This window comes from Oryza sativa, chromosome 6 (assembly GCF_034140825.1).
Source record: "Oryza sativa Japonica Group chromosome 6, ASM3414082v1".
Classification (NCBI taxonomy): domain Eukaryota; kingdom Viridiplantae; phylum Streptophyta; class Magnoliopsida; order Poales; family Poaceae; genus Oryza; species Oryza sativa.
Window position 1 is genome coordinate 22633561 of NC_089040.1, and position 27456 is coordinate 22661016.

General features: G+C 41.4%; 1 protein-coding gene across 1 annotated transcript; it reads right to left on the reverse strand.

Annotated features, from left to right (window-relative positions):
* Positions 1–5881: 5881 nt before the first annotated feature.
* On the reverse strand, positions 5882–9849 carry LOC107281292 (protein FAR1-RELATED SEQUENCE 5-like). The gene is made up of 7 exons (XM_015786876.1): positions 9811–9849; positions 9054–9290; positions 8879–8950; positions 8470–8712; positions 8299–8385; positions 7863–8218; positions 5882–7691 (listed from the first exon to the last, which is right to left on the reverse strand). Exons 1-7 carry the CDS (start codon positions 9847–9849, stop codon positions 5882–5884), a joined length of 2844 nt encoding a protein of 947 aa, XP_015642362.1.
* Between the last annotated feature and the right edge of the window lie 17607 nt (positions 9850–27456).

Here is a 27456-nt window from a genome sequence, read left to right on the forward strand (position 1 = left end):
GCCCAAATATATGTTTTGTATTTCACAAATATAGAAGATATATTATGATGTTCATACTATAGCATTATGATGTTCATTTTTTTTCCAGTTTCTTTTCTGGTATGTTTGTATCTTTTGTTTAGCACGCTTAAGCAATGTCTTGTTTAGCATAATTTCACTCTAAAACAATCCTTTTCCAGATAAAAAAGCATCCAGTAAGGACTTTGTTTGTAGTCAGCAATCAAACAACTCTGTGGCATACAAGACTAGAGCTAAGAGATTACATTCAGCATCCCCTTTGTCGGTTGTATCAATTAGCCCATCGAAAAAAAATTCTTCTGACCAAAAGATTCGCAAAGCAGTAAGGAAACAGGTAAAAACACTATTTACTTTTTTATGTCATATCATTATATACAAAAACTGTTTGCATAATATAAGTTCATTTTTTTCAGCCCTTGAAAGCAACACAACCTACCAGTACTCAACCAGACAAGGAAGAATCAAACAAGGATGGTATTTTCGTGGAACCTATCTGTACTATACCAGCCAAAAAGGAGGAGGTAAAATTCAAAATTAGGCAAGAGTCAAAATTTCAAACCATTTTATACTTTTTCCCCCTGGCTTTTTCACTACATGTCTTTCTTTTTTTTGCAAAAAAGGTGCAGCCCACCAAGGATCTTGAAAGCAACTCTACAGAGTTTGTTATCGATATAAAGGGTCCATATGATGTTGAAGACATAACAGGTCACACAATGGTAATATATTTTTTTTGTTCCATTTTTGTTTCAACGATTTTAATCAATTTATATCTTTTTGATTATGCTCTTTTAATATTTTTAGGATAAGACGAAGTTCATTCTTGTGAATTATTCAAACTCTTCAGAAGATCATAAGAGCCAAGATCCTACACAAGATGAATCAGACAACATTCCACACAAGAGCACAAATGTATCAAACATATATCATGCATTTTAAAGCACTAGTATTTCTTTGTTTTTTTAGTGTTTGTTTTGTGAGCAACAAACTGCTTTTTTTCTCACTTTCTCTTTTTTTTGTGTATTATACGCCTCTATTTTTTTTATATAATGTTTGTTTTGCATTGTACACTGATCCATATTTTTGTTTTGTACATATTATATATGTGTGGATGAATTTTTTAGAAGCAGATAGACATTGTTTTTAGAAAACACCTCTATACACAAAACGATAGACTGCTGTGCCTATGTAGAGTTCAAATTTTAGAGAACAGATGAAACTAGAGCATAGAGGTGTTTTCTAAATCACTTTTATTTTTTGGGTCATCTTTTAATTTACAGTGTCGTCTTATCTTATACACATCAAGAACAAAATCTAAACTCCACATGTAATAAAATTTTGGTTTGTCACTTTTTTTTTCTACCAGTACTGTTTACTGATTTGTTTTATTGTTTTTTATTTTAATCCTGTAAATTTTTGCAGCATTGATTGACTGATAAACTAACATTTTTTTTATCTGTGTTGCACTTTAATGTACAAAAAATGTACCTTATTTTTTTTATCTATCCTGATTTGTAACTTTTTAATTTCTTCTCATGTAACTCACAAACAGCAACCCAAATTTGAATGCTTACATCATTTTGATGATAAATCAAAAACAAACAAAAGTGCCAGCCTTGGACACTTCTTGTCCCAAACAACATCAGGCACAAACATCATGGACATTGAACATAGCAGCATGCAGGTGACGCAGGGGGAGAGGTACATGCACACACCCAAAACATGCATAAACAATAAAGATGGAGTTCAACATTTATCAGGTACAACTTTGACCCTTTTTCTCTATACACATAAAATTATTTTTTTTGTACTATAATTAATTTCTTTTATAGACGTAAGTAGTAACAATCAGGGGGGGGAATCAAAATGTCTAGAAAAAATAAAAAGATTATCTAGCCAAATTTATATTTTGCACAATCATGTTAGATGTTTTTTCTTGTTACTTTTTTTTATTTTTTATGTGGATGATTTTTTGTTAGCAAACTTCACTGCAAACATGGGGAATAGGAGGCTTGAGGGACAACACTGTGATGAAAACGAGTACCAAGATGACTTTGCAGAATTCTTATATGAAGAGGAACCATCAGATAACATCGATATGGTTGAACAACGTGCGGTAATAACCTCTGATTTTTTTTACTTGTCCTTTTTTTTTCAAACATCAACCCTTTTTTTGGGTATGCTCCTTATTGGACAATTTCATCCTCGCAGCAAACACAAATAAACAATGAGCAAAGTAGCCCTCAAACACCACTGCACATAAACATTGCTTCTGCAAGAACACCTGCTACAAAAAAAGTAATACAAATTGTAAGTACTTTCCTCTCAATTTTTTGCTTAATTTTTTTCAATCAGCATGACATAAAACTATGTCTTATACTCTTAAACATTATTACAATAAATTCTGTTTTTTCCCATTTTTCACTTGTTTTATTTTTTAATGCAGAGTTCACAATCATCACCTGATATAGGTATGAATTCTCCAAGAATAGCACAAATGAGGGAACCAAATCAACATGTTCAAACAGAAGAAAGACAATATTCAATGACAAGAATCATCGACTCACTAAATGCTTCTGGCAACTGTTCTGGTACTAGACACAATCTTTATCGCCCTAAAAGAATTGTACATCCAAGTAAATACAAGAGCTCACCATATGACAACTACACACGGCACCAAACAATCTCGGCAGCTGAACTCAATCACTACAACAACATACTCAGCATTGGTGAGACGCAACAATATAAATAGTAAGTGTCACAAAACAACATTATAATGGTTGCTTTTTTACATTTGCTTTTTTTAGATTCTGTTTCTGCACATGTTCTGAATTCTTCTGTGCTGATTCAAATGAGTTAGCAGCAAGCAAATACTTGGCTCCTGTTGCTTTTTGAGAAATTATGGCTGTTGATTCACCTGCTGCTTTTCTTCTGTTTTGTGTTTCTGTTCCTTGTTAATTGTTGCACAATCGTAAATCCGTTTGAGTTGGCGTTGTTTCTTAACTTGGGAACAGGGGATTGCACAGCTACACAATTGTTAATCTGTTTGAATTGGCGTATTTTTGAATTTGGGGATAGGGGATCAGTGGATCACACGGCTGCACAATCGTAAATCTATTTGAATTTTTGAATTTTGGGAACAAGGTACTGCACAGTTTCAGTCGACATGTACATTTAAAATCTCAGACTATGGCAAACTGAAGATAATTAGGCATGAATTCAGTCTAATGCGTGTCAGCAGTAGCAAAACCAAGGTCACTTTGGGTGCAGAATACATGTTTATATTTCAGAAATGTAGATATAGTTTCAGGTTGTAAAAATATTTTGCACATATGCATAGTTGCTTATATTTCTGATATGTTTGTTCAGATTTGTTTGGTGGCATGCAGTTCCATTTTTTTACTTTTGCTTTTTTAGGTTTCAGTTTGTTTTGAAACATAGGTGCAGTATTTTTAAGTGCAGCGGTGTATTTGGGAGATTTAGCTTAAATGGGGTTTTTTTATGGATTGGAAAAAAAATTCTTTGCAAAGCGTGCTGTGTTTTCTGTTTTTGATATATACTTAGATAAATGCCTCTGTTCGGTGGATCTAAAATGTGTGGGACTGAAGGTTTTTGATGGTCAGTTCTAAATTATGAGAAGCAATTTTTTTTTGTTTTCAACATACGAGATATTAATCTACTGCATGTGTGTTCTTAATCCCCTTCATAGGTAGGCCAACAGTCACTATTAATTATCATCTACACAGAGCGTTATTTTTGTTTTGTACTCTTTCTGCCTTAAGAGAACTAAGCATTACTAAAAGCATTTATCTTCTTTATTTGTGGTACAGTAAATTTGCAGTTCTGATGGACAATGTAAAAGTCACATGGTCATCATTGTCTAAATCTTTATCGCCAAGGGGAGTGGTGGATACATATGTCCTCAACGCTTATGCCAAGAAGATTGCCAACGACCAGAATAACAAAGAAAATGAATACCGGAATTTTTACTTCTTCCATAGAACTAGTGTATGTGTTTTTTTCATACTTTCTATCACATACATTTTTTTTTCTCATCTCCAGTTGTATCACTTCAAAATTCCCTACCTTTTTTTTCACAGGTTTATTTCTTGAAGAATTGGGAAGGTGCTGGAAAAGAGGAAGACTATGAAAATTGCGCAAGACAAGCTTTTACATTTGCCAGGAACAAGAAACCTCTGCACTACTATGACTTGGTTTGTACATTTTTTTGTGTGTGTGATTAACAGAAAGTGATGCCCCTTTGGTTTTTATGTTATGTAGCTTATTTTCCCATGTCTGTATGACAATCATTGGTTTGTGTTTACTGTGGACATCATGGGGCATCACTTTATCTTCCTGGACTCCATTTATGATGAAAATAGCAAATATCATAAGAAAATTCAAGGGCTATTGGTGAGCTATACAAATTTTGTTCTTTTTTTTCCATACAATTTTTTTATAGACGCATCCACTGATTTTTTTCTGGTTTTTTTTCATGCTCCTCTTGTTTATACACAGATACCAGGATTCATTGCAATGTGGGAAGAATTCTCAGATGTGGAGAAAGACTTTAGTAAATTTGATATCCAATACCCACCAATTACTCGCCAAAACAATGGGGAACTACCTATCAACCCAACAAACCAATTACTCGCCAAAACAATGGGGAACTACCTATCAACCCAACAATCATCCGCAAATTACATATCATTTTCTTTTTTGTCCAAAACCCCTCCCTTTTTTTTTCCATGATTTTGTTTTTCTTAAATGATTTATTTTTGTTTTTGTCTCATCAAGGCATGATTGCGGAATCTACGCTATGAAGTGCATGGAATGGTGGAACCCAAGGATGCACTTGAAAGATATGATCAGACCAGAATATATCCCAAACATGAGGAAGCAAATTGCAAATGACCTATTGTTCTCAGAATACAATTCACAAGAAGAAGCAAAAATGCTAGCTAGAAGCTTCAATCCAACAAAGCATGGAAAATATGCAAGGCAACAGTGAGATGTTTTTGTTTCTGTACCAACAGATTAGACAATCCTGTTTTTTCTGTATAGCCCATGAGATGGGGCCACACACTACCTGGTAGAGAGAGAGAGAGATGTCACATTTTCTGTTTTTTTCAAGCCCATGCAGTTTTTGGGTTTATGTCAGTCCTCAACCTGTTGAAAAAAAAATACTATCTAGTAACATACAGTTTCAGTTTTGTTTTGGTGCACAAATATAAGATACACTTATATATACAAACACTTTTGTGCTTGCTTGTGTTCTATGTACTACAGCTGAGTTCTAAATTCTAGGACATGTTCAGCAAAATTGTGTGCTACGTGTTCTCTTATCTGGAGCTTAATTCCTGTACTAGATATGATAAATCCAATCGCATAACACCCAAATATTAAAAAAGGACCTGTATTTTTTTCTTTTATGTGTTTTACATGATACTAATCGTGTTTTACATGATACTGATCGTCTTACTAATGAGAGATATCTGATGAGAGACACTTTTTTCTCCTTTTCAACTGTGTGCAGGTCCAACTGTTTTTTTGGGGGGTGGGGGGGTAGGGAGTGGGGGGAGGACAGATATACGTTAAACACAACAGAAGGGAGTGAAGACAAACTACGGTACGCCATTTTTCACACAAGCAATTCTTTTTTCTTTTTAATAATCAGTTATGCCTGCAAAGCTAACCATGTAATTGTATTTGCACCATCCAAAAAACAAACAAAAAGGGGGGTAAAGACATAATGTGGAATGCCATTTTTTTCTTGATGTTTCTACTCATAAGACATAGGCCAGTCACTTTTTTGCTACCCAAAAAGTTCTATGTCCCTAAAGTTCTCTAGATTTCCTCTCCTGCATCACTTCTGTTGCATTTGGCTTCTCTTTTTTTTGGGACAAGTGCGAATGTTATGGTCATGGGATCCACAACCACTACATGTCACCAAACCCTTGCTTCTAATCACATCTATCAGCCTCTTTTTTCTTGGCTCACTCTTGTGCCTGCCTTTGATATTAGAGCATTTTGGATCCAGTAAAACAGAAGTAGAAGCAATTCCAACCATATCTGTTGTTTCAGTTTCAGCAACCGCACCCTTTGTGCTCTCAGCATCAATACCAACACCACTAGGACCCATCAATATACCACTTTGAGCACCAACAGAAGCTACACCACAAGTTGTCGCCGCCGCATCCTGAACATGAACAGTAGCCTTGTTAGGAGCCGTATCACTCATTGCCTTCAACCCATCTTCAATCTTGTCACTTTCATTCATCACATATATAAACTTTTCTTTTGTTTTTGATGCATCAGAAGCCAACTTAATCATTTTCTGTGACAAGATGTTGAACCTGAGTAAAGGGTTGCTTTCAAGAACAGTAGCAGACATCAATGTGTTTGGCACAGATAATTCTTGGTTTTTGTCTTTCAGCCTCCATCTTTCAATAAAATATTTCTCAGGTAGTTTTGTTATGTTCAAGTGAATGAGTACTCTGAGCACATGAACACACAAAATACCATCCTTCTTAAATCTTGAACAGATACATTCATATTCTTCAGATATAGTATCAACAACCACAATATACTTCCTTTTTCTGAAATCCTGTAGTGCATGAATCTCTGATTTGTACACCTCAAAAATAGAATCACGCACTTTCACGGTCACATCATACTTGGTATAGCTTTGCAAGATACGCTGAAATGCCCAAAATATCTTCCTAGTATACAGTTTTGCAGCTTGCTTCTCAAATTGATATTCTGACCAAGTATCTGGAACAGTATTCCTAGTCAGCGATTCTTGTTCTTTGAAGCACTCATAAATTGTTTCTGCAATCCTTTCATACTGTGCTAGGAATGCAGAAACACTATGAGATGAACAAATGTCAGCTTTGTACCTTGAATTTGTCCCCTCACTCCTTGCTGTTGTCTGAATCAAAGGGCACCAATTGCTTTTGAAGTAAACTAGTGCCCATCTCTTTCTAGTGACCCATATAAGCTGAAAATACCTAACATTATACAGATTATTCCTTCTTATGAAATCTTTCCACAAATATTCAAATTCAGCCTCTGTCTGTGATTTTGTAACAATATCATGGAAATCCTTGTAAACTTCTTCATCCTCTGAATTGAATGTCCTTCCTGTTTTGTCCCTTGCATTTGATAACATATGGAACAGGCAATTCCTATGAACAGTGTCTGGAAAAACTATGGCAATAGCAGCCTTCATTGCCAAGTCTTGATCAGTTATAATAGTAGCAGGAAGCTTGCCACCCATACAATCAAGGAACGTATTGAACAACCACTGAAAAGTCTCACTTGATTCATCTTGTAGGAATGCATAACCAAATAGGCAATTGTCACCATGACTAGTTATCCCTACAAATGGAGCAAAGGGCAAATCATACCTATTTGTCTTGTACGTCGTGTCAAAACTAACTATGTCACCAAACATCTCATAAAATTTTCTGCTGTTCCCATCGGACCAAAACAGACTCTTCACAACATTGTTCTCATCAGTTCTGAATCTGAAATAAAACAATGGATCCTCTGATCTTTTCTTCTCAAAAAAATCCAAACATTGCATCATGTCATTTTTCCCACTTTCTCTTCTAACAAAATCTCTATAATTGCTCACAGCCTTTTTTGTGTAAGGAACTGCAGACAAGCCACCCCTAACATATGACAAAACAGACATAATCATCCTTGTGGGCACATTGATTTTGTTCAAAGTTCTTATCAAAAGTTTCTCCTGGTCTGTCATATGTTTGTGAGACCTTAGGAATTTTCTTTCTTCTGGTGGAGATAGCGGATGATTGTGCTCTAGATTGAGCCTTGTAATGTACCAAAAGCCCCTCTTCAATGTTATCACCATCTCAGCTTTGCAATTTGTGTAAACCACTTTGTTCTGTTTTCTCTTTTTTACCAATGGATTTGTTGTGTTTGTTTGCAAACAATTCTCAGCTTCATCAACCTCAGGTAAGTCCTTCTCCTTTGGATCACTTGGTTTCCTCCACCTGTTGCATTTGAACGTGTGCCTTGTCACAACATCGGTTTTTCTGCTATGGTAATTGCTAGCTTTGCATGTAGAGAAACCAACCATATAAGCATAACCATTGTAGAAGTCAAAAGCTTCATTCTCATCAGCAAAAACTTTGTTGATTGATGGCACATGTGCACTGTTAGCATCCTGACCACCTCTCTGAACAACTGCTACACTTTCATTTTCCAGAAATATGTTTATATCTTCCTCACTAAAATTTTGATCTGGATTTTCTGCACTTTTATCTTGTTCTTTTCCTCAACTTGCTGAAATGTAACTATTGCATGATCAGACAATAAATCCTCTTCTATTGCTTGCTCAAAGTGCTAGTCAAAACAGGCATCAGCCTCAATAGTTTGAGTCTACATTTCATTATAAATCACTTCTACAGATGATGCTTTCAATTGTACTGTTGGCCTGCACATCTCAGCTTGATTATCAATATCAGCGCTTGATTTCTGCATTTCATTATATAGCATGTCCAGTGATGCCACAGGAGGATGCACAGCTACACTTTGTGGCAAAGAGTTGCACATCTGAGAGGTGTCTGTTTGTGCATTTTGCAGGTCATTTTGTTGATAACCATTGTGAGGATCAAAACCCCAAAAGGTGTTGTCATACTCAAATCTATTGGATGTCAAATATAGAGCACTCTGCAGTGGTAAGAAAAAAAATTCTAATAAAGAGATCTTTTTTATAGTTCTATTTTGATTTGAACTTTTTAACCAGATTAGCTATATCCACACCAATCATGAATATGTTTTTTAATCAAATAATGGGATGGCACAACACAAATCAAATAAACAAAAGGGAACACACCTCTGATTCAATAGGAGCTTGCAATAGCTGCATGAAACTACCATAAGTGTTTTGGAGCAGAGGAAGACCACCCTGTTTTGCAAAAAAAAAAAAAGACAGTGTGGGAGTTATGACTGTGCACATAAAGTTTTAGTTAAATATTTCATTTAATATGTGTTTTATTTTTTCTACTCACTGCCACCTCAGCACCAGCAAGATTTGCATTAGGTGAGACAGAGACTTGCTGGATTAAATTTGTATAGGTGATGCCTCCCTCCTGTGATAATCTGAATAACATCCCATAGTCTTCATTTGATTCTGCCTCTGTGCCCTGCACATTTGGATAGATGAAAAAAATGGCATTACATCCTTTTTTTCTGTACAATGTAATGGCATTTGCATAAACTGAGAGCTCCCATGATTCAAAGAATGACTACAAGAGAACAAATGTGCAGTTTTAACAGTTAGCGAATCAAGATATTTCTGAGTTGTGCACAATTTAGAAATTCAGTCACCCAGTTGGGCATAAGGAAAAGCAGACACTCTGCACAAGATTTGCTATAGTTGAGAGCAGTTTTTTTTGCAGTATTTTTGCATTACAACCACATGAAAAAAATAGACCAGATTAATGTTGTGTTGCTTATGAGTTTTTATATAATAAAGTTTTGTGCAGGGAAGCAGCAGAAAACTCAGGGATAGTGGAAAGGGAAGAAAAGCAAAAAAAAAAAAACAGAAAGGAAGAAGAGGTTAAACTAGAGAGGGGGAGCAAAGAACAAAAGAACCCTCCATCAAGTAAATTTTCCCCCAAGTTCTTCATGTTCTTTCCTCAACACATGTTGTTCTTCAGAGGAAGGGGGTGGTGGAAAGGGAAGAAAAGCAAAAAAAAAAAAATCAAAAGATGGGAGGAAGAGGTGAAAAGGAGGGAGGTGGGAACAAAGAGCAAAGAGAAAAACCTCCATTAAGTAAAATTTTCTCAGGTTCTTCCTGTCCATCCCAGCACACGTTCTTCTCCTTTTTCATGTTCTTTCTCTCCTCTCTCCTTTTTTGCTTTTCCAATCTGAGTTTCGATCTCTCCTCTCATTTTTCTTTTGGATCTGAGTTTCTATCTTGGAGCACAAGACATTTTTTTTAAGAGACCCAGGGAGTGGACCATTTTTGTGACAGAACCCAAATCAGAGCTAAAAAGCCCAAAAACGGGTATCATGTGAGAGCCCATTTGTTTTGTTGAAAAAAGCCCAAATCACAGCTAAAAAACTGAAAATCCAGACTCACTGAACTACAGCCCAAAAAAGACTTGGGCCCACACTTTCGCTGGCCCATAACACAGCCCAAAAAACTGGGCCCAAACATTGGGCTTTTTGGACCCAAAAGTGTGTTTTAAACAACTTTGGGCTTTGGGCTTTTTGTTAGTTTTTGGGCCCAAACATCTGCATCAGGTTTTGATTGTTTTTGCACGTCACGTGTTGATTTTTTGAGGTTTACCGTTAGATACATATCTAATGGTGCACAAAGTTGACTGATCAAATGAAAAAATTGCAATCGACTGCAGAATAGGTGGCCCCATACTAAATCTTTATACTCTTTTGTTTCAAACAAAAAAAAATCTTTATACTCTTTTAAACGTTCCTTATAGTAGTGGCGGTGAGGCTGCCTTGACATTTGGACGCTGTATAGCTAGAACCATTGACTTTTGGACCCTGTATAGCTACCATGTGGGACCCATGAACCATGAGACCAAAACTTTACTTGTTTTCTAGACCCCACATGCCATAGACCTTGTCAAAAGAAAAATATGACAATAGAATATTGTGGATTTTTTCATCTTTGTGAAAGCGTAGTAAAATGAGCACAATGATAGCATATTAGATAGGGGGTTGCTAATGGGCGGATGATCGCTTCCCTCTCCTCCTAGCGATCACTCGTCCCTCCCCCTAATACTCATTTTTCATCTCTCTCTTTTTTACTTTTCTATTACTTCCTCCATTTTATATTATAAGACTTTCTAGCTTCATTAAATCCTATATGAATGTGAGCAATGCTAGAAAGTCTTATAACCTGAAACGGATGCAGTACATCATAAACTTCAAAAAAGAATAGTAAAAGAAAATTAGGAAAAAAATCTAATACTCTTATTCATGTGCATAGACTTTATACCGTAAACTTTGCACGCATAAACTTTATACGCATAGACTTCATCCGAATTTGAATTTGAATCGGGTATATAAATTTTTGACTTATAAACATTCGCTTCTACAAACTTTAGGTGGATAAATTTTAGATGTGTAAACTTTAGGTGTATAAACTTACTAAAAGAGGAAAATATAAAATATTTAAATTTGAATCGGGTATATAAACTTTTGACTTATAAACATTCGTTCTACAAACTTTAGGTGGATAAACTTTATATATGTAAACTTTAGGTGTATAAACTTACTAAAAGAGGAAAATATAAAATATTTGAATTCGAATTTGAATTTGAATCGGGTATATAAACTTTTGACTTATAAACATTCGCTCTACAAACTTTAGGTGGATAAACTTTATATGTGTAAATTTTAGGTGTATAAATAGTAAGAGGAAAAGAAAAAAAAAAGATCGCTGGTAGCGATCGATCACCCGTTAGCCTTTCCGTATTAGAGGGATACTTAGAAAAAGCAACGTTGCCACGCAAGGCCATCATGCCAGTTTATACATATAAACACAAAACGAGCACACACTCCATTCTACTTGTATATCAATGAGTGTGAATCCGTAAAATTCACTCCATTTTTTATATGACGTTGTTGATTTTTAACGTATTGTTTCACCATTCGTCTATTTAAAAAATATGTATATATGTTATTTATTTTGTTGTGACTTGTTTATCATAAAGACTATATTCTTAACTTACACTTTTATCTAAATTTTTAAATAAGATGAACGGTTTATGTGAAAAATTAATGGTGTATAAAAAAATAGAGGTAGTATTAAATTTATATTAAAAGCGTACAAGCGTGTTTATAACTCTATCATCAGATAAAAAGATGGCATTCTCTGTATTTCCAATTACATGTCACTGATATTTTTTTTTTGATATTCAAACTTTGACCGTGTTTATTTTAGTATATAGCTTCGTGAATATTTGACAATATATCATCAAAGTATCTTACGAGAATGCTAGATGTTCTAATCATACCATTTTGTATCATTAAATCTAATAATTAATAGTTAAAAGTTGTTGGTAGTCACTGTTGAAATGACGTAGGTTAATATTATCAACTACTTCCTCTGTCCCAAAAAAACCCAACCTGTCTAGATGCATTGTACTATAATATTTCCCATCCCATCATAGGCTAGGTATTTTTGGACGGAGAAAGTATATAGAAGAAGAGCAGTGGTTGTTGACAGTCCTTAAATTATAATATTTGACCGTTAATATCTGCATATAATGAAATAAAACATGGTATCCAACTTAGTTGTAGGGATTATTACTAATCATTTCCATTAGTGTTGGTAAAATATGTGTATGCAGGTAATTTGAGGAGAAAACACATCCGTCATGCGACAAAATGTACCTCCGCGCATTCAGGATACGTTTACACGGATTGGAGGCCCAATAAATCAGTGAAAATCATTTAGAATTCGGCCAAAACATAGTATATGATGTCGGGAGCCCGTTAAGCTACCTCCCGGGCGAAGAGGCAGCCGAGAGGAGGGTTTTCTGGTTTGGCCGAACCCGTTCTATGGCCGTTGATCGCCAGATTAAACGTGGATGGTCTTGATTTCATCCCAATGACGGTTAGAGGGTAGTTTGGTTGTTTCCCATACCTGTAACAGTCATATGGAGGCTATAAATAGAGCTCCTCTTATTCATTCACAACACACAACTTTGAGCTGAATTATAAAAGGCTCTATTGTATCTTTTGTACATTAGAATAAGGTAGAGAGTGAGGGGAAACTCTGGAGGAGTGCCCGGAAGTTGGTGCTCATCCGACTTCTACCTTAACGAGTGTAGCTTCATAAGAGGAATTCGGGAGGAGTTCCAGAGCTGTCGGTACATTCTGCTCCGGATTCGGAGAACTTCTTCTATAAAGTAAGCATCCGTGCTCCTTTTTTATGTTATTTAATTATTTAGTCTAAGTAAGATGTATTTCTATCTTTGCGGGTTCATTGTTTAGTATTCATACTAAGTGCTCTAGTACTAGGACTCCGGATAGAGAAGGAAGTTCCTGCACAAGTATTAGAGTACTAATTAATAACATAGACGTGGTGTCTAGATTAGAGATTACCTTTATTTGTTATGTATCCCACGGATTTGTCAGAGGTAGGCGAGAGGTGGTGACAGCCCTGAATCTCGTCCTAGTAATCATCCATGTTCGGATACATCATAAAGCTATAGCCAGAACCATGCTAGCGGACCAGCAGGGATCGGTGCCCGAAGCAATAGATAGAAAATTATCTTTGCTTAACTTAGTTAACTAAAACATATAGAAAGTACTCTCTAGCCTAGCCTACCTACCATCAGTTGTTGTCCTTAGATAGTCTTAGCCTTAGGTAGATTTCACACGTTCCCTGAGTTCGATATCATTTTGGGGTCACCCAAAGGTGAAGTGTTACAACGGTATTCCGTGCGCTTACGAATGTGTCGAAACATGATTTCGGCAATAATAAAAGGGGGTAGCGCACGAGACCTAAAAGTGGATGGATGCGGAGACAAAGGATTTAGACAGGTTCAGGCCCTCTCAATGAGAGGTAATACCCTACTCCTGTTTGGGGATTTGAATCCGCCGAGTGTGTATTGATCTGACGATCAGGTTGTCTCATGCCCCTAGAGGGGCTCCCTGCCCTCCTTATATAGGTTGGGGGGCAGGGTTACAAGATAGAAATCTTAACCAATACGGTATCGGTTTCCTAAATCTACTTTACAATCTTATCAAACCAGGACTTTAGGCCGTTCCATAATATACAAGGAAACGTAATACCCAAGTCATGATCTGTTACATATTCCATAGATATAAGTTATCCCCTATAGCCAGTCGGATAACTATGCCATGTAGGTATGGGGTACCCATAATCTCCACAGTAGCCCCTGAGACCTTCACAGTCGAAAAGATAATCTTCTCTCGAACTAGATTACTCCAAAGCTGAGTGCTTCAATCATCTTCGCCATGGTCTCCGAAGTACTTTTACCAAATACGAAGACTGTGGAGGGCTGAAAAATAAAGTCAGGTGCATCGACTGGATGCACCTAATAGGTGTAGCCCCCGACTATGTGGTTAATTGAACAAACCAAGCATATAGTCAAGGAATAAATAATCCAACCAACCGAGTGGTTTTAATAATTATAGTCAACCAAGCGACCTGATATTAATATGTAGCATATGCGGTGTGAATCCCTGAATAACATGATCCGAGTGATATACCGACTGCTTTGTAAAATATGATGAGTGTAACCTAAAGTTGGTTACATCATTGAAAATTCACATAGCAAAACAGCTATAAAGAAGCTTGTATGTTGTGAATAAAGAAATTTCCAAAGTATTGGGCATACGCCATGCGCACACTGCTTTAACAGATGTGCTTAAGTCCCTAGAAGACACATGGTTCCACCACACCTGGAAATATATGGCATATGTGGTATAAAATCCGAGTAAATAAACTCATAAAGGATTTACCAACCGCCTGAAAAATGACCACAATATATAATCAGCCTAAGCCATAATATTGGTCAATAAAAATGCACACTTACGTGGCAAAAAGCAACGATATTGTATCCAATCAATTGCTTAAAAACCCAAACAGCACCATGACTATATTAAAAAGTCAGCGGGGCAGCTATATAAAGCTTTACTGTTTGACACCTTTTAAGATGCATTGTACCAACTCCTAAAAAGTTGAGTAACTGCGGTATAAAAGGATTTTAAGGTATTGGGCACTTGATCACGCGCACTTTGGCCTAAGCAAAAAGTGCCTAAGTCCCTAAAAGAACGTGACAGGCCACACCTGAAAATATGGGTTGCAGACATATTAGGCCTAGACCAAAAAATATGCCTTCGACACCCTTTAAAGGATGACGCATGTAACATGCTCTCGAGTAATAAATCTTCCGGGTGATATAGACCAGGTGTAGCTCATATGAATAGCTTCTGATCTGAGTGATTATCCCTTATGAGATACTCCAAAATATATATAATAATTGAATCCCGACTGGCGCAAGTATTCGGTTGATAGCCCTTACGGGGAATAATAATTGGTCCAGTCTTTGAGCATAAAAAATAGACTCATGACTATGAATCCATGTGGAATGTATCCGGAACAAGTCCAAATTGGAGATATAATCCTCACGCTTGAGTTGATGAGCCCCTGAGCATATAGCTTGTCCTTCTGTCATAGTCAAAATTGTCTATTGGCAATAGCTGACGCAGTCGGCATGGAGATGAAATGACCAACATGAAGACGAAATTGCTCATCAGAAGTAACGGAAGATGTCAGTGGTAGTAAAGATGCCACCAATCAAATGTAATGAAGTTGCATAACCATGGAGGCGAAGAAACCAGTCGGCAACAGTCAGGTCAGCTAGCAGTGAAGATGTAGGCGCCCAACAACAACGAAAGAACAGTCGGTGGTGACAAAAGCAAACCGACGATGAAGACGTAGACGTGCATCAACGGTGATGGCGAAATCCACCAATCATGAAGATGAAGAAAATAATCGGCGGCGACAAACGCATCCGACGGTAATGATGATTAGCGGCAACAGAGATAGCCGACTATGATGACGAAGTTTCCCATCAACGGCAGCAGAGTAGGCTATGTTGATGAGGCTTGACAAGATGTTGATGAAGATGACGATGTCGGTGATCCAGTCAATAGCGATGTAGCAGCCGATGATAACGATGAGATCCTCTATCGGCAGTTGCGTAGTAGGCCAACCGTGAAGACAAATAATTGGAGGAGAGTTGATGTTGTTGCCCAACTCGTCTAAACCGAAATATTTGAAGTTGTTGAAGTAGAATGTCTGTTCCGAAGCAAAGATGAAGATAATGACTCCTGGAGTTGACTCGTTGGTTGATGAATTGATTTCTTCAGCTTGACATAAAATTTGTCAAATTTTGAGCCTTGTATTTGTGTAGCCCCCGACTCTTTGATTAGTTGGGAAACAACTGAACATAGAGTCGAGAACTGTAGCTTCTTGTCGTCGAATAGTCATTGCTTGATTGAAGATATGTGTTGAAGATGTCCAAGTAGAAATCCTGAATATTGGAGAGCCACTTGTTGTAGTAAAATAACATGGCATTGCATGCCGAGATGTCGAGGTTCACAAAGACGTCGTGGTTGGTGAAGTAGTAAAACTTGCGAAGTAGCAACAATAGAGTTTGCCGGTGCCGAAGATAATAAAGATGAAGTCGCTCCACCATGATGACAAAGTTGTATTGCCGTAATGAAGTGAACACAAGTTGGCGGCAACAGAAGCAAACCGGTAGTGAAGACGCGCAGTTGTGAAGATAAAAGCACCAGTCGGCGACGGCATAATCAGTCGGCGACAGAAGATGATGATGTCCATCAGTAGTGGTAGCTGTATAAACCAGACGTAGAGGTGAGGGCACTAGTCAGCAGTAGACGAGACGACCGGCGGTGAAGAAGATAAGGCCAATCAACACTGGCAGAATCATGCAGCCATGGAAGTGAAGGAACCAGTCGGCAGCCATGGCAAACGTAGGCAGCTTGTGTTGAAGATACTGATGCCTATTAGTAGTGACAGCGATGTAGCCAGCCGTGAAGAAGGTAGCATCAGTTGGCGTTATAACAGGCCAGCCGTGCAGGCAGTGACACCAGTCAGCGTCGGATGCGGCGGCCGGTCGGTGAAGACGTAGACGCCCAACAACGGCAGCATAATAGGCCAGCCGTGCAAGCGGAAACACCAGTCGGCGGCGGACGAGGCGGCCGGTCGGTGAAGACGTAGACGCCCAACAACGGTGGCATAATAGGCCAGCCGTGCAGGCGGAAACACCAGTCGGCGGCGGACGAGGCGGCCGGTCGGTGAAGACGTAGACGCCCAACAACGGTGGCATAATAGGCCAGCCGTGCAGGCGGAAACACCAGTCGGCGGCTGACGAGGCGGCCGGTCGGTGAAGACGTAGACGCCCAACAACGGTGGCATAATAGGCCAGCCGTGCAGGCGGAAACACCAGTCGGCGGCTGACGAGGCGGCCGGTCGGTGAAGACGTAGACGCCCAACAACGGCGGCATAATAGGCCAGCCGTGCAGGCGGAAACACCAGTCGGCGGCGGACGAGGCGGCCGGTCGGTGAAGACGTAGACGCCCAACAACGGTGGCATAATAGGCCAGTCGTGCAGGCGGAGACACCAGTCGGCGGCGACGAAGGCAAGCCGGTCGGTGAAGACGTAGACGCCCAACAACGGCGGCATAATAGGCCAGCCGTGCAGGCGGAAACACCAGTCGGCGGCGGACGAGGCGGCCGGTCGGTGAAGACGTAGACGCCCAACAACGGTGGCATAATAGGCCAGCCGTGCAGGCGGAGACACCAGTCGGCTGCGACGAAGGCAAGCCGGTCGGTGAAGACGTAGACGCCCAACAACGGTGGTGTGACCAACCAACCGTATAGGCGAAGACACCAATCGGCGGCGGACGAGGCGGCCGGTCGGTGAAGACGTAGACGCCCAACAACGGTGGCGTAATAGGCCAGCCGTGCAGGCGGAAACACCAGTCGGCGGCCGACGAGGCGGCCGGTCGGTGAAGACGTAGACGCCCAACAACGGCAGCATAAAGGCCAGCCGTGCAGGCGGAAACACCAGTCGGCAGCGGCGAAGGCAGGCCGGTCGGTGAAGACGTAGACGCCCAACAACGGCGGCATAAAGGCCAGCCGTGCAGGCGGAAACACCAGTCAGCGGCGGCGAAGGCAAGCCGGTCGGTGAAGACGTAGACGCCCAACAACGGCGGCATAATAGGCCAGCCGTGCAGGCGGAAACACCAGTCGGCGGCGGACGAGGCGGCCGGTCGGTGAAGACGTAGACGCCCAACAACGGTGGCATAATAGGCCAGCCGTGCAGGCGGAAACACCAGTCGGCGGCTGACGAGGCGGCCGGTCAGTGAAGACGTAGACGCCCAACAACGGTGGCATAATAGGCCAGCCGTGCAGGCGGAAACACCAGTCGGCGGCTGACGAGGCGGCCGGTCGGTGAAGACGTAGACGCCCAACAACGGTGGCATAATAGGCCAGCCGTGCAGGTGGAGACACCAGTCGGCGGCGACGAAGGCAAGCCGGTCGGTGAAGACGTAGACGCCCAACAACGGCGGCATAATAGGCCAGCCGTGCAGGCGGAAACACCAGTCGGCGGCGGACGAGGCGGCCGGTCGGTGAAGACGTAGACGCCCAACAATGGTGGCATAATAGGCCAGCCGTGCAGGCGGAGACACCAGTCGGCGGCGACGAAGGCAAGCCGGTCGGTGAAGACGTAGACGCCCAACAACGGTGGTGTGACCAACCAACCGTATAGGCGAAGACACCAGTCGGCGGTGGACGAAGCGGCCGGTCGGTAAAGACGTAGACGCCCAACAACGGTGGTGTGACCAATCAACCGTATAGGCGAAGACTCCAGTCGGCGGCGACGACGGCGAGCCGGTGGTGATGTTCTGACTGATCCATTCCTGGAGCGTAAGAGATAAGCTTAAAGCCATGAATCCCTTTTATGCATATTTGGATTTGGATCCTGCAGAACAAACATATAGGATGAGTAGTATCTGATGTAAATATAATACTCGAGAAAAAATCAAGCAGTTTATAAATACGTATTTCTTCTCTTGTTAATTTTGATTTCCCCGAGCAGATGACTCATTACGTTTAAACACTCTGCCCGACTAGTCATAGCCACCAAGCACTGGGAGTCGGCCTAAGCACTTCCCAAACATGCATATGAGTGACATGAGTTCGTCATTAATGGAACAAAGTTTCACGGATCGGAGTTTACTACTCGGGTACTTTTGCAATTATTAAGAGCAGAAAATAAATTATCTTATCTCTATGCTTTTGATTTATTCCGAATAATACTTAGCACCTTGCGTTACTCGGTCCATCCAACGAGCCCCCGGGTGCTAGGAATCGGCCTAAAGGCAACTATCCATTGGCAAACCAAACGGAAAGCATAGGACGATAGAACTCCATAACTCGATAGGTACTTTTGTACTCAGATTATGTCGCAAGCAATCAAGATAAATATTATGAAAAATATGATATAACATCTGTAGCCCCCGACTCACTACTCAATGGAAGACCAATTGGTGTAGTGAGGCAGAGGAAAAGGAAAAATATCATATAAAGAATAAAATAAATGATGACTTAGCTTTGTAATATTCCCCTTGGTGATGGCAGAAGTGGCCAATGTGGGAACAAAGTCGTCCATCAATAACAATGAAGACACCAGTCGGCGGCGACGAAGGCGGTCGACGGTGAAAGCGAAGATGCCCACTAACGGCGGCATAATAGGCCAGCCGTGTAAGCGGAAACACCAGTCGACGGCAACGAAGGTGATCCAACGGTGAAGATGTAGACATCCAACAACGACGGCATAATAGGCCAGCCGTGCAGGCGAAAACACCAGTCGGCGAAGGCCAGCCGGTCGGTAAAGACGTGGACGCCCATGAACGGTGGTGTGACCAACCGACCGTATAGGCGGGGACACCAGTCGGCGGCGACGGAGGCAGGCCGGCGGTGTAGATGACGATGCCCATCAACGGTGGTGTGACCAACCGACCGTATAGGCGAGGACACCAGTCAGCGGCGACGGAGGCAGGCCGGCGGTGAAGTCGTGGACGCCCAACAGCGGCGGCATAATAGGCCAGCCGTGTAGGCGGAGGCACCACTCGGCGGCAACGGAGGCATGCCGGCGGTGAAGACATGGACGCCCATGAACGGTGGTGTGACCGACCAACCGTATAGGTGATGACACCAGTCGGCGGCGACGGAGGCAGGCCGGCGGTGAAGTCGTGGACGCCCAACAGCGGCAGCATAATAGGCCAGCCGTGTAGGCGGAGGCACCACTCGGCGGCAACGGAGGCATGCCGGCGGTGAAGACGTAGACGCCCAACAACGGTGGTGTGACCAACCAACCATATAGGCGAAGACACCAATCGGCGGCGACGGAGGCAGGCCGGCGGTGAAGACGATATCGCCATCAGCAACGGCAGCGGCGCACACCAACCGTGGAGGCGATGAAACCAATCGGCAGCGACGAAGGCGGCCGGCGGTACATGTATAAAATAATAGATCAAATAATAATTAGTGATCTGTGAATTAATTCTAATTTATATAAGAAAATTTAGAACGATAAACCAGATCCAGATAGAATTTTTGGCGACGAAGACCCTGCCCTTTTGTTGAGAGGATCACGGCCAAAGACAAGAGTACTGACTGATCCATTCCTGGAGCGTAAGAGATAAGCTTAAAGCCATGAATCCCTTTTATGCATATCTGGATCTGGATCCTGCAGAACAAACATATAGGATGAGTAGTATCTGATATAAATATAATACTCGAGAAAAAATCAAGTATTTTAAAATATTTATAAATATGTATTTCTCCTCTTGTCAATTTTGATTTCCCCGAGCAGATGACTCTGTACGTTTAAACACTCTGTCCGACTAGTCATAACCATCAAGCACCGGGAGTCGGCCTAGGCACTTCCCAAACATGCATATGAGTGACATGAGTTCGTCATTAATGGGACAAAGTTTCACGGATCAGAATTTACTACTCGGGTACTTTTGCAATTATTAAGAGCAGCAAATAAATTTATCTCATCTCTATGCTTTTGATTTATTCCGAATAATACTTAGCACCTTGCGTTACTCGGTCCATCCAACGAGCCCCCGGGTGCTAGGAATCGGCCCAAAGGCAACCATCCATTGGCAAACCAAACGGAAAGCATAGGAAGATAGAACTCCATAACTCGATAGGTACTTTTGTACTCAGATTATGTCGCAAGCAATCAAGATAAATATTATGAAAAATATGATATAACATCTGTAGCCCCCGACTCACTACTCAATGGAAGACCAATTGGTGTAGTGAGGCAGAGGAAAAGGAAAAATATCATATAAAGGATAAAATAAATGATGACTTAGCTTTGTAATATTCCCCTTGGTGATGGCAGAAGTGGCCAATGTGGGAACAAAGTCGTCCATCAATAACAATGAAGACACCAGTCGGCGGCGACGAAGGCGGTCGACGGTGAAAGCGAAGATGCCCACTAATGGCGGCATAATAGGTCAGCCGTGTAAGCGGAAACACCAGTCGACGGCAACGAAGGTGAGCCAACGGTGAGGACGTAGACATCCAACAACGGCGGCATAATAGGCCAGCCGTGTAGGCGGAGGCACCACTCGGCGGCGACGGAGGCAGGCCGGCGGTGAAGTCGTAGACGCCCAACAGCGGCGGCATAATAGGCCAGCCGTGTAGGCGGAGGCACCAGTCGGCGGCGACGGAGGCAGGCCGGCGGTGAAGTCGTAGACGCCCATGAACGGTGGTGTGACCAACCAACCGTATAGGCGAGGACACCAGTCGGCGGCGACGGAGGCAGGCCGGCGGTGAAGTCGTAGACGCCCATGAACGGTGGTGTGACCAACCAACCGTATAGGCGAGGACACCAGTCGGCGGCGACGGAGGCAGGCCGGTGGTGAAGTCGTTGTTGCTATCAGCAATGGCGGTGGCGAGGACAAGCCGGCGGAGTGGACTCGCGGCCGATCGACCGGAAAGCTGAGACGCCTCGAGTCCATGACCAGCATCAATCGCCTCAATAGTGCCGCGTAGTTATATGCGAACAACAACAAAAAATAGCAAGAAATTAATCTGAGATTAGAAATCAATCTAATATATATTGATAACAAATTGAAACGAAAAACTCAAGTCGAGCAGTGAGGCTGGATCATGAGTGATAGCCGGCGACGTGCCATGCAACATGTATAAGCCCCGGCAACTAACAGCTAACTCGATGTTCTTTCGGCATGATGCCATCATCGGAGGTAGCCGGCGGAGCCCATCAACCATCATACATGCAAACAGGAATCGAATCCTGGCGGCCTGTGCCGCTCCTGCAACACGTCCATCTGCAAGGAAAGGAAGAGAGGAGCACTCGGACACGGCAAGGGCACCCAAGTAGGCGACGATGATGGCCGTGTTTCGATCTCATCCAGTATATGAAATTCGTCAAAATATCAGGAAATCAAACAATGATTAAAAATTAATCTAATAGAGATTAAATTGGAACGGTAGACCCGATTGAAGATTTGAGCCATCGAAATTGATGAGATTGATCTCGGGGTTTCTTCTGAAGTTGATTCCATCGCACTTTTCGACAGGTAATTCGACGCACCCCCTACCTGGCGCGCCAACTGTCGAAACATGATTTCGGCAATAATAAAAGGGGGTAGCGCACGAGACCTAAAAGTGGATGGATGCGGAGACAAAGGATTTAGACAGGTTCAGGCCCTCTCAATGAGAGGTAATACCCTACTCCTGTTTGGGGATTTGAATCCGCCGAGTGTGTATTGATCTGACGATCAGGTTGTCTCATGCCCCTAGAGGGGCTCCCTGCCCTCCTTATATAGGTTGGGGGGCAGGGTTACAAGATAGAAATCTTAACCAATACGGTATCGGTTTCCTAAATCTACTTTACAATCTTATCAAACCAGGACTTTAGGCCGTTCCATAATATACAAGGAAACGTAATACCCAAGTCATGATCTGTTACATATTCCATAGATATAAGTTATCCCCTATAGCCAGTCGGATAACTATGCCATGTAGGTATGGGGTACCCATAATCTCCACAGAATGTATCTGTGGTCGTAAGAAATACCAACAGTACTTGGTGAAGCGAAGGCTCGGGTGACCACCGTGGCAGTCGCCTTGGCGGCCTGGCCTGGCTGGCGCACGACGAGAACACAAGCATGTTATGTCATTGGCATCGAATGATGCTAGTGACCGAACTAGAAAGATTTTAAAGCCTAGATGAATCCTAACCTACCAAGTTTTTGTTATAAAAGTTTTTTTTATGGTTCATTGAGAAAATAATTAAATTCTATAGCACATCCATCTAATGAGCATAGACAACTCTTCAGAGTCATCGGACGGTGGATCTGCATCTGAGTGAGGGTTAGCCACAGTAGAATTTGCCCACGCTTTTTTTTAAAAAAAATTCTAAGCCACCACTAAAGCGGAGGAAGTACCCGTTTAGAAAAATCTGAGCTGAATTAAGCAATTCCTAAGATGAGTCTGTGCAAATCAATATAACTAGAGTACTATGTTGAACAGTTCCTCGATGTGAACTTTGCAACTAACTAGACGACCCTAGGGGAGCAAGGGTGCTCATCAAGAAGTCACGAGTCTCAACTCTCAAGTCCTTTTCTTCTCCAAACCCTACCAATTTCCAAGAACACAAGAGATATGAAATCGATTTGAATCATCATGGGCTTTTTGATGCGACACGTAATGGCCCTAACAAAATTTGGGTCTTTTGCAAGAGCTGCAAATATGACATGACGACCACCACTTTTTATAAAGTTTTTTTTTAATCCGTCCATGCGTACGCAGCGTCAGCCATCGTTGGCTTTGATTTCAGCCCCATTCGTTTGTCCATGCTTTGGATGACACGCGGGCCCCAGCAGCAGCAATGTGTACTGCTCGACTCGACCGACGTGACGGCCATGTGCACGCACGCTCGTATAGTTACGCTAGTTGTTCAACAGAATCGGTTGCTGGCTACCGGCCGATCGATGAGTCGACAGGTTCAGCCCCCTCTCTAGTGTGCAGAAAATTAATTTAATTCACTGACTTAGTAGTAGTAACAAATTGTAATATCTTTATACCATTTTAAATATACGTAAACCCACCACCACCAACAACATTACCATGTGGGCTTATGATGTCCGTGTCCACTATATAAATCAAATACAATGTGTATAATTCATATTCATATTAATTATTCATCACTATAGTTTCTAGCTTATCAAATCAATTAATAAGCACTTGTTTATATTTTTCTTATTGAATAAGTAATACATGGTTTTGAAGTGTGGGGGAAGCCAATAATAAAATTGGGAAAGAATTATCGAATAGTGGTGTACGTGGTATGGAAATAGACACCACCACTACTAACATTTTAAATAGAATAGATGAAGTGAAGCATGAAAAATAGTGGCGGAGATAGGCTAAAATAGCTAGAGCTTGAACCCTACGTACGGCTGTCTCTAAAATCTTACTTAAATTATATATTTTTTTAGATAATGGAATAAAACATCCCGGCTGTTCGGCTGTTTATATTTTTTAAATCGTACGATTGTTTATATTTTTAAAATTATATTAAATCACCACATAAATTTTATAAAGAAAACAATCGGCATGTTCGGCTGTCTTATACAACGTTGTTTCACAGCCACGTTACAGTTTATTGCTACAGCAAGTGAACTGGCTGCAGGCTACATGACAGCGTTGTACATGACAGCCCTACGCGTCCAATATATTATCTTTTGAACGAACTATGAAGAAAGGAAACAATATGCCATATCTTAATCCTAGTCTTTCTAATTTTTGGCTACGGCACTTATGAAAAGCGAGCACTAAACAGTTTGCATCCATGATCTGCACTGACACTGAGAGGATATATGATAATGATTCACTGAACTGTTTTACTGGCCCATATGACATGATCATCAGTACAGTAGTTGTAGAGCTTTTTTCCAGGGAATAAAAATCAGCAGAGGATACGTTGCTATCCAGAGTGACATGATCAGTGATGAGTGACTGACTTAGTGAGCGTAACTATCTGCACCTAGCTTTATATACACCCAACCCCAACACAACACAACAACCATGCACATGCCGATATGTGTCGTGTGAGCTGAGCATGCATCACATCACCAACCTTAATCTGCATATATTCCTGTGTGGTAACTGGTAAAGGGGGACGTCGACGGCGACGTTGGTAGCTCGTGCCGAGAAGGCTCGTTTCACGTCATACACACACAGCTACATGCTTGCTTAATTTCCGTTCCACTCTTCGGATCCGTTTGGGGGAGTTTAAGCTCATTCAAATAGTTCAGTTTTTCATTCAGATTTAAAAAACTGTAGTTGTAAAATTTTAAAAACAACTAGAAGCCAATTACTGAGTAGCAAAGGGGATGGGTTTGGGGGTTGGGTAGGGGACAAAATGGGAGCATCGGCGAGGCTGATGATCACGTCACCGGTTGGTTGCGGTTGTCTGGGTCGGGGAGAGGAAGAAGCCACTCCGGTGGCAGATTTGGTGGAGGAGGAGGAGGTGCCAATTCACCCCCGCTGCCGGCCGTTTCGCTGAATTAATTGGGAGGGGGTTGCTCCCCATCCCGTCCTCTTTGTTTTCCCCATAAACTCCCGTGAATCACTGCCGTTGTGCGAATTAATTGGTCGCCGTTTGGCTGCCGGCGAACCAACGCCATTGGCTCCTCCTCTCCCCCCAACGACTTATAAACAGCACCCAGGATCCCCCTTTCCCTCGCCGCTCGGATGCCATGCTCTCCCCACTACCGTCGCGCCGCTCCATCCCAAGCGACGCCGCTGCTAGGCGTCGATCGGGACCTCCCTGAGCACCGGCGGGGCCCCTCCGCCAGCTTCGCCGTTCCCATTGGCATCCCATCCGCGACTCCATTGTTCCTGGTGAGCATCGAAGCTCCATCTTCGCCCCCCTCCCGACTTCTCGAGCCGCCAACCTTTTCCTCCTCATCGCCACTCGCCACCGCCGCCTCCCCATGTCAGTGCGCACCTGCGCTTGCACCGGCCTCCCTGCGCCGTGGCTAGGTGGAGAAAGAGCCGGCAGGGGCAAATTTATCCTTTTTTCTCCACGCTTTTCTTAAATATTATAAAATAATGCTTCCGGTGTCCTACAACCAATTACATTATTTTTGTGGTGTCCTTTAGCAGTAACATATTTTACATTGTCCTCTAACTAATTACACAAAATTTAGATGTCCTGTGATAAATTTTGCCTAAATTATTACGTACTTCTCAAGCTTCTAAACGGTTCGATTTATTTGAATGTTTACTATAGTTTGTTATTTTGAAACGAACTTTATAACAGTTAATGTGTATTCGTTTGTACCTCATATTAATTGTCATAAATATCGGATACTATATCAGCTTCCTTTATTTTTTTAAAAAAGGTCAGATGAAAAAGAACTTGCGTCTTGGCCAATAAGTGTGTGTACTCGCGTTTAGTAGGAGCGCTAGCACAACACCCACTGGAATCTCACATAGCAGGAGACAAAGGAAGAGCACACACCTCCAGGCTCGCTCAACCAGCAGAGTGGACATGACTGCACACAATGGACATTCTCGAACAGGGCAAAAATCGTTGGGAGCGGCACGGCCAAGTGACAACAATGGCTTAAGAGTGTCGCCCACTTCAAAGGCCAAAGGGATGATGATGATTGATGAAGGGAAATTGCTATACATACGATTCAGTTGTTCTTAACTTGTACGACTGAATTTGATTAACATTAGTAAACAGCTATAGTACATATAAACATGCTCTTTTGTAAGTGATGTATAGTTGCATGTCTTTAGTTGTACATGAGTCTACATATAGTTGTACCTTTGATGAAGAACTACTCTATAGTGAACTAATTGGTGTACAATAATTTCCATGCTTGTCAATTTAGAGAAATTTTACAATCCTCATCAGAACGTTTATTGATTTTTTTATTACAAAATTTAGTAGCTATTGATGCCTTAGATATCATGGGGTATCATTTTTCTGAAAAAAAAAATTGGTGCCTTCCTAAAACAGTAAGATCACTCGTCCATCAAGGGTGTGTTCGGTATTAGTGGTTCTCAATTTATACTCTCTTATTTTTCAAGTGTACGTTTTCCGAATTGCTAAATAGTATGTTTTTAATATTTTTTAAATAGCTTTTTTAAAAAATATATTAATATATTTTTTTTAGTTTTTAAAGCTGGTACTTAATTAATCATGCGATTACGCGTCGTCCCATTTTGCATGGGTTCAAGAGCTCGAACACGCCCTTATGCCTTTCATAAACTTACTCGTACGTGATTTTAGTAAACTAGAGTTAGATGGCCCATTGATCCATTCTAATGCATTTTTTAATAACCTGAGGTTTCTTACGAGAATAACTAAGTTATTGTTTCATATAACATACTTAAGTCTGATGGAAAATGTATATATGGGCGCACGTCCTCATCTCTGCACGATCTGTTCATCTGTCTCACTTTACTCGTTTCATACTGATCTATAAACTTTTCTCCAAGGAATAAAAATTAGTGGAGGGGTTGAGCTAAGTAAGCTAGTGAGTGTAGCTATCTCTCTCCAACAATGAGCAGCTAGCATCAACCAACTAACTGCACCTTGCAACCCTTGTGGTAAAGGTGATTGCGACTTAACTAAACAAAAGTTCAGGAGCTCATTGGAAATCAAGTGCTGCCTATTCCAAAATTGTTTCATATAAAATTATGAAAAGAGAGAGAGAGAGAGAGAGAGAGAGTCAGTTTTAGTCCTAACTATTTTATTGGATTACTTAACCTCCTAATTTATTTTTGACTCATTTTAACCCTAA

Excerpts from the sequence above, each read along its gene's own strand:
- LOC107281292 (XM_015786876.1), bottom strand. The coding sequence starts at position 9,849 with ATGGACAGGAAGAACCTGAGAAAATTTTACTTAATGGAG. Across the intron at positions 8,713-8,878 it reads AAGCTCCTATTGAATCAGAG|AGTGCTCTATATTTGACATC; the intron begins GTGTGTTCCCTT and ends TTACCACTGCAG. Across the intron at positions 8,386-8,469 it reads CTGAGATGTGCAGGCCAACA|CACTTTGAGCAAGCAATAGA; the intron begins GTACAATTGAAA and ends TGTTTTGACTAG.